General features: G+C 47.5%; 1 protein-coding gene and 1 long non-coding RNA gene across 4 annotated transcripts in view; one reads left to right on the forward strand and one right to left on the reverse strand.

Moving 5' to 3' along the window:
• The window catches only part of ENPP6 (ectonucleotide pyrophosphatase/phosphodiesterase 6), a 169,861-nt gene that overhangs the window by 12,953 nt on the left and 136,123 nt on the right, over positions 1-20,785 (reverse strand). For all 3 annotated transcript variants that reach the window (XM_054485705.2, XM_054485702.2, XM_054485704.2), the window contains exons 4-6: positions 16,484-16,625; positions 15,581-15,760; positions 11,377-11,514 (exon numbers count right to left, since the gene is read on the reverse strand). In XM_054485705.2, the coding sequence (XP_054341680.1) occupies positions 11,377-11,514; positions 15,581-15,760; positions 16,484-16,625 (460 nt within the window). The remainder of the gene's footprint in view (positions 1-11,376; positions 11,515-15,580; positions 15,761-16,483; positions 16,626-20,785) is intronic.
• LOC129035385 (uncharacterized) lies at positions 401-3,802 on the forward strand. The gene is made up of 3 exons (XR_008502180.1): positions 401-460; positions 1,984-2,156; positions 2,365-3,802. It is a non-coding gene; the product is annotated as an uncharacterized LOC129035385 (long non-coding RNA).

The raw sequence follows: 20,785 nt of genomic DNA on the forward strand, positions 1-20,785 counted from the left end.
GAGGCCTTGAATGACCTGGGTGGGAAAGATGGAAAGAAAGCTGCCGTCAGAGAGAGACAGCTGGAAGAGCCAGGAGGTGAGAGGAACTGGGTTGTTTTGCTAGCGGGGTTGTGCCAACCAAACAGGGTGACCAGCTCTCCTGGTTTGCAGCTGAGAGGGCTTCAGGGATGCAAGATTTTCAGTTTGAAACCAGGACAGTCCCAGGCAAACCAGGACAAGTTGGCCACTGTACAGTCAGCACTATATTAGGAATTTAGATAACATCTTCACCCAGGGTGATGTGTTCAGCACTTCCAGTGCCTTCCAGGACCCCTCTTCTAGACAGGAGTAGACAGCAATGCCAGGACCCTCCTTGATGAGCCCCTCAACCAGTTAATCATTTCTAACAAACAGGAAGGAACCAGAAACAAGTCGCCCCACACCAGGACGTGCGGTGAGAAGCCCCACACCAGGACTCGCGGTGAGAAGCGGCTGCGCGGGTTCCTTCAAGCTTGCGCGCTTTCCTGCCGGTGCCTGCATTCTATCTGGGCGCCTGCACTCCCATCGCCAGCTCCCCATGATAATGCCTGTTATATGCTTGCATTGATTTGGGAAGCCAAAGAATAATTATGAGATAAGAGTTATAATTTCTAGACCAGGCGTTTGTCTCAATCATCCTTTGCATTAAAATGAAAAGAAAATGCAACATTCGCGCTATACCTCCGAATCAGAAACCCAGTAAATACGGTTTGTTCTACACTTGCCAGGGCCCATCCGTTTGCATTCAGCATTGTAGGATTCCTTTGTGTGCTGAGCTGAGCTGTGCTGTCTGGGGAGCACACTCAGAAATGTGAGGCTGCGCTGGGAATGAAGGTGCAGGCAGAGGGAGGGGTGGAAGGACAGGACGAGGTGAGGAGCACTGAGTGGTCCATGTTCATTATTTGCTGTTTCACATGGGCAAGGTGTGGCTTTGGCAAACTCTAGGGGCATTTACTTGTCTTTTCATGATGCATTTTTGGAATACATGAGCATATATATTTCTCGCCCATTCCTTCCTATTTCTCTCCACCATATATAGGAGAATGGTTGCTAAGCTGGGGAGAATAAGGGAGGAGGCTGGTGGCCAACAGCTGCCCAACATCCGGCCTCCAGCTGTGTCCTGCATCCCTAAATGTCTCCTCCTGAGGTGGCTGGAGGGTTGCAATCTGTCTTCCCTGGCATCCCTCCCCGAGCAGAGGGGCCGCTGCAGGGCCTTGCCTGGTGCCTCCAGCTCTGCCTGGTTTTGCCCTCTGGCCTTCCCACAGAGGCCACGGCATCGCTCCCTGCTGGAAACCAGTGTGCTCACCGTCCACACCGATGCATCCCATGCTGGCTGCTCAAGCACCACCCTGAGCTTGGCCTGGACCTGGCTTCTGGATATTTGCATTCAGCAGGTCAGGAGGAGTTGAGGAATCTCTTCTTAATGTCCCCCAGGTGGTCGGGATGTGCAGTCAGCCATGAGAACCCCTAGAAGCTGCTCACCTGGCATCTGCCGTGGGCCCTGTAAAAGGATGATTGTGCTTTTCTGATCAGGGACTGTGCCTCATGTCCCTTTGTGTGGCGCTGGGCATAGCAACATGGGCCTCCCTCTTACAAAGTTCAAAGGGCTTCAAGGGACTGCAGAGTTAGGCACAGGATCAGCTGGTACAGGGCTGCTTTCCAACAGGCAGGAGCCAGGGTGGCCCTCCAGCTGCTCCAACAGGTGCTTCATTCTCAAAGGCCGGCCCCCATGGGGTGCTGGTTGTTACACATTTTGACTATTGTGTCTCCTTTCAACTACTGAAAGTATAATTCTCATGAGGTGTGGGGTCAGGGACCCAAGTTCTTCCCTTTCTCCCTTGAGGCATCACAACAGGTCTCCAGGGAAATGGGGAACACCGTTGAAATCTGGTCAGATTAAAATAAAAGGTGAAACCTATCTAAGGTGTATTAGAGGCCTAATAAAAATCTACTTTTTTCTTCTAGGACACGGTTATAACAGAAGCCTCCCACCTCCCTGAAAATACAATACACTTCTGACATCCTCCCAGTCTAAGAAAAGGCACAAATAATGTTCAAGTCATGGGTGGCTTCAGTGAAAACTCTGGTGAAATGATGACAGTTTGGCTGGCTTGGATGGTTTTGCTGCTAGTGTGAAGGTCGAGATATGGTTTCTATTATAAACCACGCTTTCTCATATTTTGTGGCATTGCTATTTTAAATTGTCCTGCAAAGAGGCTTCCAGCCAGCAGGACTCTTTGGAGCCCGTGGGAGTGGTGGTTATGAGCCTTGGAGATGTGTTTGCCACATGCCGCTCCAAAGAGATGTTCCTCTAACCATTTCCCTTTCTCTGTCTTTCTGAAACAGAATGTAATTGCTCAGGCCTCAGCCCGCTGGCCTGACCCCAGTGAGCCCCTGGCCACACACTGCTTGATCCTCGAAATGGAAAATACAGGCAGCAAAGTCAGCAGGGGTCCGGCGACGCAGACGTTCTCGGAGTGGAGCGAAGTGCTGGAGAAAAGCACTCAGTGGATGGGGTTTCTTTCTTCTTTTCTTTTCTTTTTTTTTTGAATCACCTTGATTGCAGCGCACCCAGGCTCAGGAGGGTATGCCTGTGCTCCCACACAGCTCACACAGATGGCCCTGGTCACCACCAGAACGCATGCAGCTTTCTGCCCCACATCTGACTTCCTGAAGCTCAGGCAGGCCTGGACAATACCATGCTAGCTGCCACTAAAGCTCCAAAGCCACGTTTTCCAGATTGTCTTGATCTCCCCAGATATTTTGAGTCCAGGCCTCACAGCCATTCAACCACAGGCTTTAGAATTGAGCCTGGCATTTCATATCCTTTTCCAGTTTTCAAAATAAGTCTTTCCTCTGGAGAAAAATATTGGCTTCCTTTAGAAGCTTGGGCCTGAATTTGCTGCATTTCTCTCAAGTCAGGCAGGGGTCCAGACCACGTTCTACGATCTTTCCCCAAGCTCTGGGAAAATCTTTCCCCATCCTACCTTTGTGAGCATGGTGGCATAAATGGACACTGTCCAGGAGAGGCTGCAGGAATTAGCCCTTCAGGGCTGGGGAGAGCTGTGTCCTGCCCTTGGACTGTAGCTCTGGGTCAACTGAGGTGAGAAGAATTCGTGCTTTCAACACCTCTTCCCTGTTGAAATTTCTTCTGGGGCTACTAATAAGTAGCCAAGGTTGAAAGCCTGACTTCACTTTCTTCTCTGTTTACTTGGTGACTGGTTTACACACCAACCAAGTGAACAATCTGTCAATAAGTAACCAGGAATCAACTGTCTCAATATTTAATAATTCGTACCACCCACTAACATCTACTGAGACTCTACTGTGTACAAGTTCTATGATGGGAAACAAAAGTCAAGATGCCAAAGACCTGCCCTCAGGGAGCCTCCACTCCGGGAAGGCAGAGTCCAAAACAGACAAACAAATGTAGCATCAGGTCTCATGGAAATTCCAAGCTGGAGAACATTAGCAACTCTTGAGTGTTTCCTGGAAGAGATGGTGTTTGAGTTGGGCTTTGAAGGACAGGGAGGGATTGGCACAGAGAGGGCATTCCAGGGATTCTACTGATTATTTATTAGGCTGATTGGAGTTACTTGGGCAAGCACGGTTACCCCTCCCTGACCACCGAATACCCAACACTTAAGTCTTGCACTGGAAGAATTGTTTTCACAACCAGGAAAATTTTTGTTCCGATATATGCAAATCACCCATGTTGGTGATAAGAAAGAAAGGGGTTGGGGTAAGGAGGAAGAAAAGGAGGTAAATTGGGCCTGGAGCAACTGTAGAGGTTTTTGCAGTATGACACGAGCAAGAAAATTTAAAAGGATGATGGTAGAACTTCTCTTTCTGTAACTGTGAAGGAGCCAAGACGTAGCTCTAGACCCCACTGAAGCCAGAAGGGTAAGTCTGTAACTGGGAAACATGAGGTTAGAAACACATTGAACATTCTGTTGAAATGTTTGGAACATCTTAGAAGAACTGGATGGGACTGTGTGCTTCATGGCTAGACTTGAATTCAAGTCCTGGGTTTGTTGCTCAGAGATTTGTAACCATAGGCAAGGCATCTAAAATGCTGAGCTGCCATTAACTCAGTAAAATTGGAATCACAGTAGCCACAATGCAGAGAGAGTGAATTGAGGAGGTACTTAATTCCAGATAGCCACTATTGTTATGGTTGTTACTGATCAAAATTTTTTTTAAATCCCTATATTTTTATTATCTGCAAAATATAAAATAACTTGATGTGTATGTCATGGAAACTTTTGGGAGGGCCATAGGGAGCTCTTTCTAAAGTCTACAATGATCCAGGCAAGAAAAATTAAGATTATTGTTCACAGCAACCAGTATTACTAATTAAAGGTGTATGAAATCACATTGACAGTCTGTTTAGTGGGTCAGTGTAAGAATTTTCGTGGAACTGCTCATGGCCTCAGTTCTTTAAATTTGTTCTTCCCATGAGCTATGAATTAGATTACCCTGAAGATGATGGATCATGATCCTCCCCTGTAAGAATTCCCTGTGGCTTCCCATTGAACTTAAGATTAAAAATACCAAGTTTTTTTTTTTTTTTTTGAGATGGAATCTCGCTCTGTCGCCCAGGCTGGAGTGCAGTGGCGCAGTCTTGGCTCACTGAAACTGCCACCTCCCAGGTTCAAGTGATTCTCCTGCTTCAGCCTCCCAAGTAGCTGGGATTATAGGCACATACCACCACGCCCGGTTAATTTTTGTAGTTTTAGTACAGACGGGGTTTCACCACTTTGGCCAGGCTGGTCTCGAACTCCTGACCTCAGGTGATCTGCCTGCCTCGGCCTCCCAAAGTGCTGACATTACAAGCGTGAGTCGCCATGCCCAGCCACAAAAATACCAAGTCTTAAGATAGAAAATACCAAGTCCTGGCCCGATGGTCCCTTGCTTACCTAAGCAGCCCCATCTTGTTGCCATGTCCCCTCTCCTGGCTCCCCACACTTGGCCACCTGGCCCATTCTTTCCATTCCTCCAACTCTCAAAGGTCTTTCCTGGCTCAGGTTCTTCAAGCAGCCTGTTCCCTCAGCCTGGAAAGCACTTCCTCTTCCCGCCTGGCCACTGAGCACTCCTCCTCTGGGTTTCAGCCTCAAGCTCCCTTCTCAGAGAGGGCCCCCCCAGCCCCTCATCTATATTGGGCTCCTGTTGCCCCCACCCCAGTACCCTCTTTCATGGTACTCTCTGTGTCCATGACAGCTCTTACAATGGCGATTTATTTGTGTGGCATGCGTGTTTATTTAGTGTCTAGTGCCTTCACTGGCAGGGAAGGCGGGAGGGGGGCAAGGACTCTCACTGGCTCCGCACTGTGGAGTTAGAACTTTTCATTGGCCATCACATGTAGTCGGCACTGAGCACATATCTGCTGGTTCGCTAGGCACATGATTGCTGAGGCACACGGCCTTCACGGTCGAGGATGGAAGAGTGCTTGAGTCTGCTGCAGACTGCCCACAGCCCTTCTCCACTTGGCATTTTGCTGTGTTGTGCCTGACTCTCCCATAATTTAGCGTCACCGAGCCTGCCTCCTCAGTGTCCTTGGCCCACCATGACATTGTGACAACCCAACCTGCCCCAGGCCCCTGGGGGAGGGAGTGGCAGGGCGACCCACTGAGAACCCCGGTGGAGCCAACCTGGGCAGGGGTCCCGTGCTCTGGGGAAGAGTGTGATCTTCATCCCCTGGCGGGAACATGCAGGGCAAAGGCTTTCCAGAGGACGGGGACCAGGTCTCAGGCAGGACTTCCGTGAGGAAGGCCCATTTCCTATCCTTGAAGCAAAGAGCTTGGCTGGTGTGACGGGCTCAGGCTGGACCCGTGGAGGCAGCCTGTGCTTTACCTCTTTCTGTTTTATCCTATGGGAATAAGAACACTTCAGATTTCTCTCCTTTCAGGACAGGAGGCTGGAGAAAGGACTGACAGCAGTTGGAAATCCAGCTGGTTTATTAAAGAGTGCAGGGGCAGAGGCAAACTGGGGGCCCTTGCTTTGCTATGGCAGGGTCAGCAATCCCGCTGGATGACTGTGTGTAATCCCAGTACTTTGGGAGGCTGAGGCAGGCGGATCACAAGGTCAGGAGTTCGAGACCAGCCTGGCCAATACGGTGAAACCCCATCTCTACTAAAAATAGAAAAACTAGTCAGGGCCAGGCGCGGTGGCTCACGCCTGTAATCCCAGCAGTTTGGGAGGCCGAGGCAGGCAGATCACGAGGTCAGGAGATCAAGACCATCTTGGCTAACACAGCGAAACCCCGTCTCTACTAAAAATACAAAAAATTAGCCGGGTGTGGTGGCAGGCGCCTGTTGTCCCAGCTACTCGGGAGGCTGAGGCAGGAGAATGGCGTGAACCCGGGAGGCGGAGCTTGCAGTGAGCAGAGATTGTGCCACTGCACTCCAGCCTGGGCGACAGAGTGAGACTCCGTCTCAAAAAACAAAAAAAGAATTAGTCAGGCGTGGTGGCAGGCACCTGTAGTCCCAGCTACTCGGGAGGCTGAGGCAGGAGAATCGCTTGAAACTGGAAGATGGAGGTTGCAGTGAGCCAAGATCCCACCATTGCACTCTAGTCTGGGCCGCAGAGCAGACTCCATCTCAAAAAAAAAAAAAAAAAAAAAAAAAAAATCTGTTTCTGTCTTTATCTTTTTCAGTGACGCCTCTCTAAGAAATCCTAAGAAAAAGATGAACTCAATTAAGTCTTCCTGTTAGTGCAGCCACCTTAGAGTCTGCAAGACTTAAATTGATGGTAGAAAGTTGGTGTGTTTTGGGGAAGGGCATTTTTACCAAGGAAACCAAATCTTCCATGTTTCTGGGATGGCGGCTATAGGCAGAAAGGAGTGGGGGACAGGACTCTAGTGGCTGTCACCCAGCATCACCATGTCCTGACTCAGCTGTTTTCCTAATCATGGCTAAACCAGAAACCAGTCTCATCTGCCAGCCGAACTCAGACCCAGAGAGACTGCTTTTGGGCTGGGAGTCTTGCCATGCCACAGATGTGAAGTGTAAGCCAGCCCTGAAACGTCATCGCATGCACTGTGGATGGGTGTGTAGGTTTCAGGGCAAAACATAACGTTCTTTTACCATTTGGGGAGAAGTTTAGTGAATAGGAAAGCGAGAGATTAATAGCGTTGGCACAGAGCAGAAACAAGGATATAGAATAGGGTCTTTAATTCTCTGTTGTCAAGAAAGGATAACAAACAATCGAATGATGTCAAAGGAAGAAGTTTAAGCCAATAAAGAAAGAATGGACACTTGTTTGGGGGATTTCTCAGAAAACAAATAAAGCCCCATGTTATATTAAAGTAGAATCAGAAATTATAGATTTTATGTATGGTGTCTTAATAATAAAAATCTGTAAATTCCAGGATAGAAGTAAAATGATTAAGATCTTTAGTCTAGGAAACTGCAGAGTCATTAAAAGATATCTCAGTGTCTCTCAGGACTCAGGGACGGTTATGAGTTTCCAGAGAGACATTTGCGTTCATGGATATAGATGCTGTAAGTTATGTTAATGGAACTGATCGTTCTCCTTGGATTGGCTTCTTGGAAGCTCAGAACCACATGTGTGTTCCATTTTGTTTGGCTGTATGTTATTTTCAGAACTAACAATAACAGCTGGGCGCGGTGGCTCACGCCTGTCATCCCAGCACTTTGGGAGGCCAAGGCGGGCGGATCACTTGAGATCAGGAGTTCAAGACCATCCTGGCCAACATGGTGAAACCCCGTCTCCACTAAAAATACAAAAATTAGCTGGTCAGGGTCGAGGGCACCTGTAATCTCAGCTACTTGGAGGCTGAGGCAGGAGGATCTCTTGAACCTGGGAGGCAGAGGTTGCAGTGAGCTGAGATCGCGCCACCGCACCCCAGCCTGGGTGACAGAGGGAGACTTCATCTCAAAAACAACAAAAACAACAACAACAAAAAACAAAAACAAAAACAAAACAACAAACAAAAAGAACTAACAATATCCGTGATGCAGAGTCATCAGGAGAATTAGAAACAGGAACTAGGATGCACTTAATTCAAGATAGCTATTATTATGCAGTAGTTGTTGTCATTGACTAAAATTTAAACAGAAATTTTTCTTGATGTATTTATTATCTGCAAGGTGTAAAATAACTTTCTATGCATGTCATTGAAGCTTTGGGGGAGGGGTCATTCTAAAGCTGCTAAGGATCTGGGCGTGATACCTGAAGATGAGTTTCGCAGCCCTTATCATTAGTAATTAAAGGTGTGGGAGCCACCATGGATAGTCTATTAGTGAGCAACCCTCATCTTTCAGAGCTAATCTTATTTTTTCACACCCTATTTCTCTTATTTCTGGTGTTCTTTTGTTTCTTTTTAAAGTTTCTACTTCACTTATCTTTGAAATTACCTCAAATCTTCCTTTGGAAGTGATTGTATATTTTAAAATGCTGCTCTAATAATTGTCAATAGCTAAGCATTCTTCCTTTCTGTTCTGTAGCTTCCCCCTAAGACATACAATACAGTACTGGTTAGCCCTTGCTAACTGATGGTCTCACTTTTGATTTACTCAGACAAATGTGTGTGTATTTGTCAATGCATACGAAAGTAATATATAATAGAACATAACATGGTCAACACTAATTTGTCGGTTTCCTACAGGGGAGCAGGTACTTGGATCCACAGCAGAGTGCGGGGCAGGAGGATGGGGGAGAGATGGAAGAGAGAAGGTACTTGGACCCACAGCAGAGTATGGGGTGGAAGGATCGGGGGGAGATGGAAGCAGAGCCAGGGGAAGGAGGACGTGTCCTCAGACATGTCACTGGGCATCCTGAGTGGGCCAGCACCAGTCAGAATGGTGCAGAGGCTGCTGTTTGTCCTTGCTCTCCCCTCACCCCTTCTTTCTGTTCTTTGTTTTAGTGCCCCAGTCTGCCTGACTCCTGGCCTCTGTTTCACTTTTGTTCTGTGATTGGGACCCCCTGGTCTGCACTTCAGCACAAATTTAGGTCTCAGAACCAAAGCTGACCCAAGGCAGGAATTTTCTAGCCCCACTAGTCAGCTGATCGATGAGACTGAGGGGAAGCCGCTAGTGGGTTCTGGGCAGAAGCAGATTTATAGCTTATGCACCAAGGCTTCTCATGTGTGTGAACTTCTTCCAAATCCCTTTACCTAATTTTGTAGTCATAATTGTGTATGTTTTCTTCTTAAAGAGAGATCCCCTTCACCTTAATTCCATAATCTTCAGAGTCCTACAAAACCTGAGTCTGGCCCTGGCTCTGGTATGTATATTTTGCTCCCTGATAAAAGTAGGAGACATGCAAACAGAACCCACACCCTTTCTTTCCTGCTTTGGAATGTCCTGATGGGATATGATGTGATGCGTGGAGCTGCAGCAGCCACCTTGTGACCTTGAAGAAAGCCAAGAGCATTGCAGAAGAGCTGGCTTGGGGTGTGATATAATTGAGTTGCTGGATTCAGCAATCCTGGAATTGCCTGCCTCCAGACTTCTAGTTATGTGGGATAGTAAATCCTTTTTGTTTAAGTCACATTTATCAAATGGGCTGTGATTTATGACCAAGAGCATCTTAATGGATGCCTCGAGGTCTCCCAGCACTGCGTTTCATCACTCACTGGAAGGCCCTGCATCTTCATGCCGGACGTGTGGCTGCTGAGATACCATGTTTACTTTCACTGAGAGGACTCAGGGCTGAAGCTGCTTCCCCAGCACCTGTCACACCCTACTGCAGGGGACCAAGACCTTTCTCGCTGGAATTGAGATGGCACCTCATTAGTCATCCAGCATCTCCATAGTGACCTCTGGCCCTGCACTCCCCTACCTAAGCCTGTTTTCCACCAAGATGCCCCGATCATTTCTGCCCTCTTACACTCTCCCTCCCTACCACACAGCCTCTCAGCACGGGTGACTTCAGCTAAAGACGACAGAGTAATGACGGATGCAAATAGCCAGCTAAGAAATGACTGACGGCTGTGGATTAACCTTCAGGGCATATTTGCTTTTAAAAATTCCAAGCAATTCTGCCAGAATTTTATAAACTGAAAAAAGTTCAAACAGTAAGCCCTTTGGTGTGATCTGGAAGGCTGGCGTTGTGGAATACAGTGAGACAGGTGACTTGCTTGACCACATATGTGCTCCGTGTGAGGTCCTGAGCAAACCACTCTAAGTGATGATTTGGCGATCCCAACCTAACTTCACTCCAGGTGACCTCACAGGCTGTGATGAAGTGATGAGAAGCATTTTGGATTGTAGAGGAGAGGGCGTTAGGGAACAGAGGGACCCTCATCTCATAAACCACGTGGCAGAGAAGCCATAGCTGCCTGAGAAGGACCTCGCCAGCCTCTTCTCTGCGCAACTCACACTCCTAACTGGATCTGCTCTCTTCTCGGTTCCCTGGTGCTAGGTGCTTCTCTGTCTGAGAGCACCCGGAAGCCACGCAGTCCTCCTGCATGACTGATGTTCATGTCACACAACCCCCATTTTCCCATGCCCATGTCCCAGACTCCTACTCACTTGCCCAGTCAGCCTTCCTGCTGATCATCACCTGCCCTCATGCCCCCGGGGTGACTACTGACAGTCTTAGGTCTCACACTTGGTTGGCCTCAACCAGCTACTCTCATGTACCGTGGAGCCTGTTCTATTAGGTTAGTGCAAAAGTAATTGTGATTTTTGCCATACCGCAATTACTTTTGAACCAAGCTAATAATTGCAACCCACCTTCAGATTCCTAAAATAACCCATGCTGTCTTCAGGAATGAACTGTAAACATGACACGACCGCAGACTCCCCTAAAGGGCAGGGCCTCCCCACCATGGCCTGATATCACAAGCTGATGCCAGAGCTGGATGAGCTTAGAGTCCAGGCCAACCAGGAGGAGGCTGTGGAGGTCATTCAGGCATGAGGCAATTAAGGTTTGGACAAAAAATGCATGATATTCTCCTCTAAAAGATCAAATTGGCAAACTGGGGACTCACAGTCTCGTTTGCCAAACATTTCTCTTGAAGGTGAAAGTTAAGCTGAGCCTCTCCCTGCTTTTGACTGCCCTTGAGCAATTGCTTTGGTTCACAGTAATTGTTCCACTTTCAAGCGAACAGGTTACATTGTAAGCCGGGTAATCGAGTTAAGGCCCGTTTGTGAAAACACAGTGAGTCTGGAGCCACGAAGTCTAAACCATGGCTCTGGGTTCGCATCTACAGTTGTGTCTACAAAGTTACCCGATCAAGACTTTTGATTCTCTAAAGAAAGACATAACGCAACAAACGATGCCTACATGAAAAAATCTTTTATGTATAAAAACTTGAGTAACTATTATTTAACTTTGGACTGTTTTATAGAATTTGCATAGAGAATAAATTGGCACATATTTCATAATTACCTCAGTTATGAACCAGCCTTCATCAGCCACTAAAGTCAAAGGAGAGACAAACTTCCCTTTCTTGTAATAGAACCTGCTTGGGATGGCTTCTTTCTCATAGACAGTCATGTGTTCCACTGTGCTCAGTTTGTTATATATCTGCAAAGAAAATCAAGAGTGATCAGTTTGACACTCTCTTAAATATGTGTGAATATTTACTGGAGCTAGGGGAGAGGAGAACTTACATATAAGACCAAAGAAAGAAATTGCCAAATACTTGATAGATTTGAATATGTAAAAACAAAAAACTTTTGTCTGTCTCAAAAAGCAAGGTGGCTTTATCCAGGAAGGCCGAAGATCCTCACACTCTCTCACCTAAGAAGTTGACTCTGAGGAATAGAGTGAAATCCCTCAAGCCTGTGCATGTAGACATGTGGAGGAATGAACCCTGAAAACTGGAACAGCCCAAATGCCCAGCAATAATGGGGGAGAGAAAGAATTCATGGTGTGGTTCTGCAATGGAATACTCTACAGCACTGAAGATGAATGAATTATAGCTACAAACACTCCTGGAAGACTCTCAGGGATCTCAGCTTTAGGGGGGAAAAAGCAAGTTGCTGAAGAATACAGACAAAATTATTCCAATTCTATATTTCTTATTACGGTTTGAGCAACTACAAAACTAAACAGCATATATGGTAAAACTGTAAACAGAAGTTTTAATAATTTAAGACAGTGGTTTCCTCTGAGGGGGCAAAAAGGCGGATTGGGTCTGAGAAGGACATACAGCTGTCCCAGGTAATGGTAACATCCCATTTCTCAAGTGTTCTGAGTATAAAGGGTCTGCTGTAACATTACCATTCACACCTTATTCATTTTATAATAATGTCAAAACGCCCATGCTCTAATATTATGTCAAAACTCCCATGCTGATATTAAAGGGAAAGTAAGAAATTGGTCTACCTGATGTTAAATATTGCAAAGATCAAAAAAGAGGATTTGTTCTTCAACTTGACCTAGAGCCTATCTTACCTGCACATGAATCTTTAAAGCACTAGTAATTGTTTGCCATTAATTACATTGCTAATTTCATGATGAAGATGCAAACTTTGTACATACTTAGTACATCTGCCTGCCTCAGCCTTCCAAAGTGCTAGGATTATAGGCTTCAGCCACCGAGTGTGGCCCTGTACATATTTCTTTTTTATCTCTCTCTCTTTCTCTCTCTCTTTCTTTCTTTCTTTCTTTCTTTCTTTCTTTCTTTCTTTCTTTCTTTCTTTCTTTCTTTCTTTCCTCTCTCTTTCTTTCTTTCCTCTCTCTCTCTCTTTCTTTCTTTTTGACGGAGTTTTGCTCTTGTCACCCAAGCTGGAGGGCAATGGCAAGATCTTGGCTCACTGCAACCTCCGACTCCTGGGTTCAAGCAATTCTCCTGCCTCAGCCTCCCAAGTAGCTGGAACTACAGGCACCCACTGCCACACCCAGCTAATTTTTGTATTTTTAGTAAAGACGGGGTTTTGCCATGTTGGCCAGGCTGCTCTTGAACCCCTGACCTCAGGTGATCCACCCGCCTTAGCCTCACAAAGTGCTGGGATTACAGGCGTCAGCCACCGTGCCTGGCCCTGTACATATTTCTAATAGTAGCAGCCACTTAAATATCTATGGCTAAAATTAAAATCGACTGACTGATGTTGACTTGGCCTTTAGCCAAATCAGGCATATATTTCTGGGCATAACTGAATATAAGATTGAGTTTATCAACTCAACTCTGTAAAATAGTTTAGTGGATGGTTTCTGACGGCTCCATGAGTTATGATTTTCTACTTAAGGAAATGCGGAGTTCTTAAGGAAAGGAGGATGCATTTGCAGAAGGATTTTGTATAAGTGAAAAATCTGGCGACACACAGCAGGTCTCACAAACTGTTGTGTCCGTCACATGACAAACTGTCGCCCAAACATGGCCCCCGCTTTTGAATACTCTACCAACTGCTTTGGCTGCTTGCAATGCCTGACTTGAACAGTACCTTGGAAGGCGCTCTCCCTAGCTCAAAAGCTGTTGATGCCCAAGTTCTGGAGACAGCACGTTCCTAAGTGCCAAATTGGAGACAAGGATGATCTTTCTTGCCAAAAAAAAAAAAAAGAAAAAAAAACCCAGAACGTGTTTTCAAGAACCTGCCAATGTGTAAAATATTGTTTCTGATTTCATATTTCGGGAGCTCATGGGAACACTTCATAAACATAGCCTGCACCCACAGTCCCTGACCATGGAGCCTGAGAACAAAAGACCGTCCCCTGGGGATGGAGCAAGGCTGGGAGCAGTGGCATTGTGGGCATCTGTGTTCCTCTACCCCAAATAGACAGATCTTATAGGGGAGTAGGCTCCGTGAGTCATGATTTTCTACTTAAGGAAATCCGGAGTTCTTAAGGAAAGGAGGATGCGTTTGCAGAAGGATTGGCCTAAAGAGGTGAGACCCTGGCCTCCACCATTGCTTCATCCTTACTAATGACTGTCCAGAGCCAACTGCATCACTGCAGTGAGGATGGAGAGAGAAAGCAGGCCGGCCAGGACCTACTCCTGGCACCCTGTGGTTGGCAACCTCCAGGGGCAGCAGGTCGCCTGCCCCAGGAAGACAGTTGCTTCCTGCCCGGATCAGTTTCATCTGGGAGTGGGACGAGCCACAAAGCCCATATTGGGAAGTAACTAGGAACTCGGGGGACAAGCAGCCAGCAGAAGGTGCCACTTGCTCCTCCTCCCTTCTCAGGGTAGGTCACCAGCTACTGCCAGGCAGAATATTTGTTTTGAGAGCAGGGTAAGCAGACGTCTAGTCATCCCTGGTGCAGGACAGTGACTGTGGGGAGCAGAGCTTTGTCCCCATCTTGGCACTGTGGGAACTCAACCACACCCTCTGGTGGGGATCATCATGGTCACCGACACATACACTGTCCTTGAAGTGGGCTCAGCATGCTTCCATATCCCTCACAGCAGCCAGGAGGCAGCTATGACAACACCACCATGCTCATGTACAGGGAGGCAGAGGGGCTAGGGTGGGGAGCTTGTCTGGCTTCCAACTGAACACAGAGCTGGGAATGGTGGCTCCTGACATAAGGAGCTGGGCACTGCATACAGCCTCAGCTCCCTTCATTCTTTACCCTCTTGTTCCCCAACAGAAACAGATCAGCCTGGCAGCAGCCTCCTTCCTGAGAAACGGTAGCCTAGGGATGCTGCTGATGCTCCCCAGATGTGCCTGAGAAGTGCTGCATTTGGGCCAATAATAAAACAGCCCTAGGCTGGGCGCGGTGGTTCACGCCTGTAATCCCAGCGCTTTGGGAGGCTGAGGCAGGCGGATCACCAGGTCAGGAGATCGAGACCATCCTGGCTAACATGGTGAAAGTCCGTCTCTACTAAAAAAAAAAACAAAAAAATTAGCTGGGCATGGTGGCGGGCGCCTGTAGTCCCAGCTACCTGGGAGGCTGAGACAGGAGAATGGCGTGAACCCGGGAGGCAGAGCTTGCAGTGAGCTGAGATAGCACCACTGCACTCCAGCCTGGGCGACAGAGCGAGACTCCGTCTCAAAAACAAACAAACAAACAAAAAAACAGCCCTGGTGTGGGCCTGTGTGATGCTTCCTTGATCTCATTTAATTCTCATGACATCCAATGGAGCAGGCATCATCAAGCCCATTTCAGAGAAGAAAAAACAGAGACTTGATAGAGGTCACTCAGGGAGTGAGAGGCAAACTAGGTCATCTGTCTCCAGCATCCGAGCTCCTGACACTGCTCTGTATGTCAGTATTAAAACTACAAGGAAAGGCCGGGTGTGGTGGCTCACACCTGTAATCCCAGCACTTTGGGAGGCCGAGGCGGGTGGATCACCTGAGGTCAGGAGTTGGAGACCAGCCTGACCAGCATGGAGAAACCCTGTCTCTACTGAAAATACAAAATTAGCCGGGTGTGGTGGTGCACGCCTGTAGTCCCAGCTGCTCAGGAGGCTGAGGCAGGAGAATCACTTGTACCTGGGAGGCAGAGGTTGCAGTGAACTGAGATCACACCATTGCACTCCAGCCTGGGCAACAAGAGTGAAACTCCGCCTCAAAAAAAGAAACAAACACACACACACACACACACACACAAAACAAAACAAAAAAACTACAAGGAAAAGACACAGTGCAAATGGCAACACACGGGGGCCCACATGGCCCTCCTTCGCCCCCCCACGGGGCTGTCTTGCCTCAGAGTGTTTCCCAGGGGCCGGCCAAAGGCTCACAACAGGCCCGCGGTCCTTCGCTTGCTGCAGGTCATTCAGGCTGATATACTTATTCAGCTCAATCACTTTGTCCATCCAGAAAATGTCGGTCATTCCGTGATCCGAGAAAATGATGACGTTCAGGCGGTCCTGCAGGCCCCGCTCCTGTGGGGTGGGAAAAGACAGTCATTACGGCACCAACAGAGAGGCTCGTGCACTCAGAAAACCTTGTCAACTACAAATGATAGAAGAAAGGCTATCTCCTCAGCTCTGTGTTTAATCATCTACTATTTTGCCCTGGTGAGACCCAGTTCAAAACCACAACAGAAGCCCTTTGCAGAGGGGACTGTGAGGCTCAGTCACGTTCAATTCGTGCTGACACCTTACATAGCACTTTCAGCTTTTTAAGGTCGATCCTCTGCATCTTCTTTGGCTCTTTCAACAAACTTGTGTGCTGGTTTGAGAACTATCACGTGCCCATGTTACACATGTACAGGATAAAGCACAGGAAGGGAAAGCAAAGGTAAAAAAAAAACCGAACACTTGTAGTCATTCAGCAAAAGCATGAGGTAGAATCAGGACTGGAACCTGTCTACATGTCAAGCTGCTACCAAACTTATTAGGATTCCACAGAGCTGGGTGTCTCTCCAGCTGAGCCAGGCGAGAAGGCACACCTAGGTCAGTCTCTCTCACCGGCCTGGCTATGGAACAAAGGATCACTTGGTATCGCAGGAGGCATTGTGTGACGCCAAGGGACTCATCAAAGCCCGTGCTGGCACAGTTGGCCTTTAGCAGTAAGAGGGAAGATGTCGACAGGCGTGACTGTGGAGGAGACAAACAGAGGGTGACAGAGAGAAGGCCAGGCCACGTGTCTTTGCTTCAAGTCACCTGGATCCACTTGGTCATGTACTTCAGGACAGTGTCTACAGCCTTGAGGGCATCTTTCCTCTGCGGGGATGCAGGCCCGTAGTGGTGGCCTTCCACGTCGATGCGCTCATGGTATATGGCTGCCAGGTCGGCCCGGCCACTCCTGGAGGGACAGAGGACAGAGGCATAGGTGATGGAGGCCCCCACCAGCTTGCTCCCTTATCACCCCCATAGCAGTCTGTGAAGGTGTTCACACTCCCCGAAACCTTGTCCCTGGGCCAGGCAAAGCCAATACCCTAAAATAAATGAGGTCAGATCTCCAAGGGAGAAACACACACTGAACCAAGAATTGCTGGTCCTGAGCAATTCTTTGCAATCTTTGGACATAGAATTCGCAGTCTTTGAACACAGTGAAGCTTCCGTAAAATCTGTCCTTTGGATAAGCCTCAGCATTTCATTACTTTAGGTACATGCACATTTAGCATTTCAGATGTGCCTGTTCACACAGTATGGCATCTTTTTAGGTGTCCACACTTCCAGAGTGGGCTTACATATAGGGAAAAATCCGATTAAACTCAGTGGTGACTTACTATAGTGAGGAGTTTTCATGAATAAAGTTTACCATTGCATCAAAGTTTAATGAATGAACTAATTCTAGGTTTCTTCGTGTTAGATACCTCACCTTAGGGTAGCACTCACTGTCCTGGTTTCCTTAAGGCTATTACTCTATTCACAAACCTCCACATCAGCCATTATGTATGACAATTTACCTGATGGCCTTTGGTCAGGAAGCTGTCAACCCCAGATACTGGGAATCCTGGATTTGGGATACTTGTGATTCAGGGATCATACACGTGTCTTTTGTGAAAGGATTATACGTTGATATTTCATTGACTCATTAGGACCCTATGTCTTCAAGGGCTGAGACCCCTTGCCTGTCTGGAGTTTAGCTGACACATGCTTGCTTGCCAGCTGTTTTCCACAGGGATCTGGTTTCCATCCCAAGTCAGCTCATTTGCAATGAATTGTTTGGGGGAGGAGTGATGAGTAATCATGCCTGCCCATCTACTACTGGCCATTGACAGCTCTAAGGTCCAGGAACCATTCCAGAAGGACATGTGGCCCCCAGCACAGTTACCTGAGAGCTGCAAGGGGTTCCTGGCCCTGGGGTTTCAGGGACACCTGAGTCTCCCATCACTTTATGATTCTGTCCCGATTTCTTTGCCATGTAAAAAGTTCTTAATGTTCTTTCCATTTTTCTTACTAAAGTGGGTGACTGTTAAGAAAAATGATCCAAAACTTAGAAATAAAGCCTACAGTATGATTGCCTGTCTTCTCAGTGCTGTGGTGAGCACTGTCTAATAGGCTTGCTTGAGTCACCAGACTGAACTACTGATTGGAGTTCAGACTCTAGAAATCTAGCTGTTAACTTGTAGGAAACTGATAAGATGAAAATTATTTTTGTCGATGGAGAAAGCAGCTCTAACATTATGGTTTGATTATCCTCTATATTATTAAGCATATCTGCATCAAACAATAATTATCCCTCATCATTCTCCATCCTTCTGTTTCTTGGTGTGTGTGTGTGTGTGTGTGTGTGTGTGTCTCATTTTCTCCTTATAAGCAACTTTGTCATGCTCCTGGTTCCCCTCAGCAAGAAACTACGTTGAACCTTGGCATATTCCTCATACCCAGATGTGCTGAGCATATGACAAGTCTTGATTTTGAAAATTCTCTTTTGACAGGGTCATTGGAACTAGACAAATCCGGGATCAAACTCTGGCTTCTCTTCTAACTAACCTCGAGGCCTCAGATGAATGGCAAGATTATCTCCAAGCCTCCGTTTTCCCATCTGAAAAACCTACTTGATATGGTTTGGCTGTGTCCCCACCCAAATCTCATCTTGAATTGTAGCTCCCATAGTCCCCATGTGTTGTGGGAGGGATCCGGTGGGAGGTGATTGGAGCATGGGGGCTATTCTCATGATATTGCTATTCTCATGATCGTGAGTGAGTTCCCATGAGATCTGATAGTTTTATAAAGGGCTTTCCCCGCTTTTGCTTGGCATTTCTCCTTGTTGCTGCCATGTGAAGAAGGACGTGTCTGCTTTCCCTTCTGCCATGATTATAAGTTTCCTGAGGCCTCCCCAGCCCTGTAGAGCTGCGAGTCAATTAAATCTCTTTCCTTTACAAATTACCCAGTCTTAGGTATGTCTTTATTAGCAGCATGAGAATGAACTGATACACTACTCAAAGGGTAACATGGTGTATTAAACAAGCTGATGTGTATAAAGCACTTGGCACATAGTAAAAGGGAGGGGAGAGGAAGAAATGCCTCCCATTTCTCTCTTCCTTCCAGGTGGCCCTAGATAGCTTTTCCTGAGTATGTGGCTAAGCAGGGATGAGAAGCCAGTCTCCTAGCCCCTGCCTGATGCCTGCTCCTTCTTCCCTGTACTCTACAGGGAGGAGGGACCAGGCCAGGGCAGGGGAGCTGGCTTCCTGGTGGCCCGTGGAAAGAGTTGTGTCATCCATTCCTTCATTAGCCCAGGCACCACTGAGGCTCTGGGATCCTGAAGGCAGTCCTTTAGAGCTGTCTTCAGTAGCCTGGAGCTTGAAAAAGGACTATATCTATACACAGCCTATGGCTGTACCCACTGTTCCTGTAGCCAAGTTGTTTCCTGACTGACACTTTTGTGAGGCTGCACAGTGAGTCTGCTATACAAGCCTGGAAGCAGTTGCCCGGCCCACTGTGACTACCTCCTGCTCTCCTCCACCCATCCCATGAGCCATTCAAGGCTTATTTCAGCTTTAGCACCATGCGCGTTTTCCTGCCCACGGAACCACGAATATCCTGCAAACAGGACTTCCAAGAGGATGGGATTAAGTGATGCAGATCACAAACCCTGCTTCCTTTTCAGCCAGGATAAAGGGCCGTGTGTGTGGGGCGCTGCCTGCAGACTGCCCATGTGTGGGGGGAGGCACGTGGCTCCAGTGCCTGGGCTGCAGGCTGCAGACACACGACACCTAAGCAGGCTGCAGAACCCCAGGCCTTAGGATGGCCCCAAAAAGGACACTTGCAAAGAGGTGCGTCTGGACTCCCTATCGCTGTCTCAATTTCAGAGTGTCTTAGAGGTGTGAGCTGGCAGAGACCAGGGTAGAGGACTGAGGAGTTGACCCTGGAGTGGTTCTCAGGCACCGCGTCCCCAGGACAAGCCTCCAGAGACTGGGCCCTAAGCCGCTGTGGAAAGAGCTGGACTCTGGCTCCACCACTGGCTGGCTTGTGAGGTCCAAGGAGAAGTATTTAACCTTCAGAGAGCCAGTGGCCTCTTTTGTAAGGCGGGGAGGGCAATGCCCACACAATACCGTGGACATAAGAACCAAGTGGGTTACTGGAAATCAAGCCCATTGACACAATACTAGCCGATGGCTGTTAAAGCACGAATTCCCTTCCCTCCTCCTTTTCCCTATTCTAGAAGTTATCCAAGTTCAAAGGTAGCATTTCACAAGGATATGTCTGGGGTCAGTAATGCGTTATGAGCACTGGAAGGCAATGCCTGGATCAAACTTGGGCGAGGGATTATCTTTCCTACCACAGGCTGACCTAGATCCTCTGCTGAAATGTCCCTGAGCAGACCTCTATGTTCAAGATCTTAACAGCCTCTCCTGCTTTCTGTCAAAGCCCATCTATCCTGGGTTCCATTCTCTCTGTCTCTCAAGCTAATAGCAAAGTGGATTGAAAAAGACACTGTGATTCTTGTAGTGACTTGGAGAAATGTGTGTGCATGTTTGGACACTCATGTGTGAAAACTCCAAGTGCTCCTCAAATTATAGTTAGGAATTTGCAGTAGAGCTGAACAGAAGTCAAGAGGTGAGCTGTGGCATTCTAGACATGCTCCTCTTTTAGGGGTCTCTGATGGACAGACCAATAATCCTACATCTTTGCTAGACACACATACCAAGAGACTTAGTGATTCCTTTGAGCCACAAGATTGCATGGACAAGCTACTACGGGCAAAGTGCTCTTGACTGGTCTAGACTGTTCTAGACTGGACATCTTCTTCACTCACCTCATTCCTGAAGGGGACAAAGGTTAGATTTCTTTCAAAGAAAAATGTTGACCCACAACTTTCATGCCTTTATTCTTCTTTGTAAGAAGGTGATGAGACATGTTCTAATAATAACACACAGGTTGGCTGAAGGAGTGGCTTCCTGTGTCTTCAGGGGAGGCCCAAGTCATCTCACTGTTTTCCACAGGCGGTATCATCCAGCCTATTATTATTCTTTTCTTTCTCTCACGTCAAGAGCTTCCTAGCTTTAGAGATAG

This window comes from Pongo pygmaeus, chromosome 3 (genome assembly GCF_028885625.2).
Source record: "Pongo pygmaeus isolate AG05252 chromosome 3, NHGRI_mPonPyg2-v2.0_pri, whole genome shotgun sequence".
NCBI lineage: Eukaryota > Metazoa > Chordata > Mammalia > Primates > Hominidae > Pongo > Pongo pygmaeus.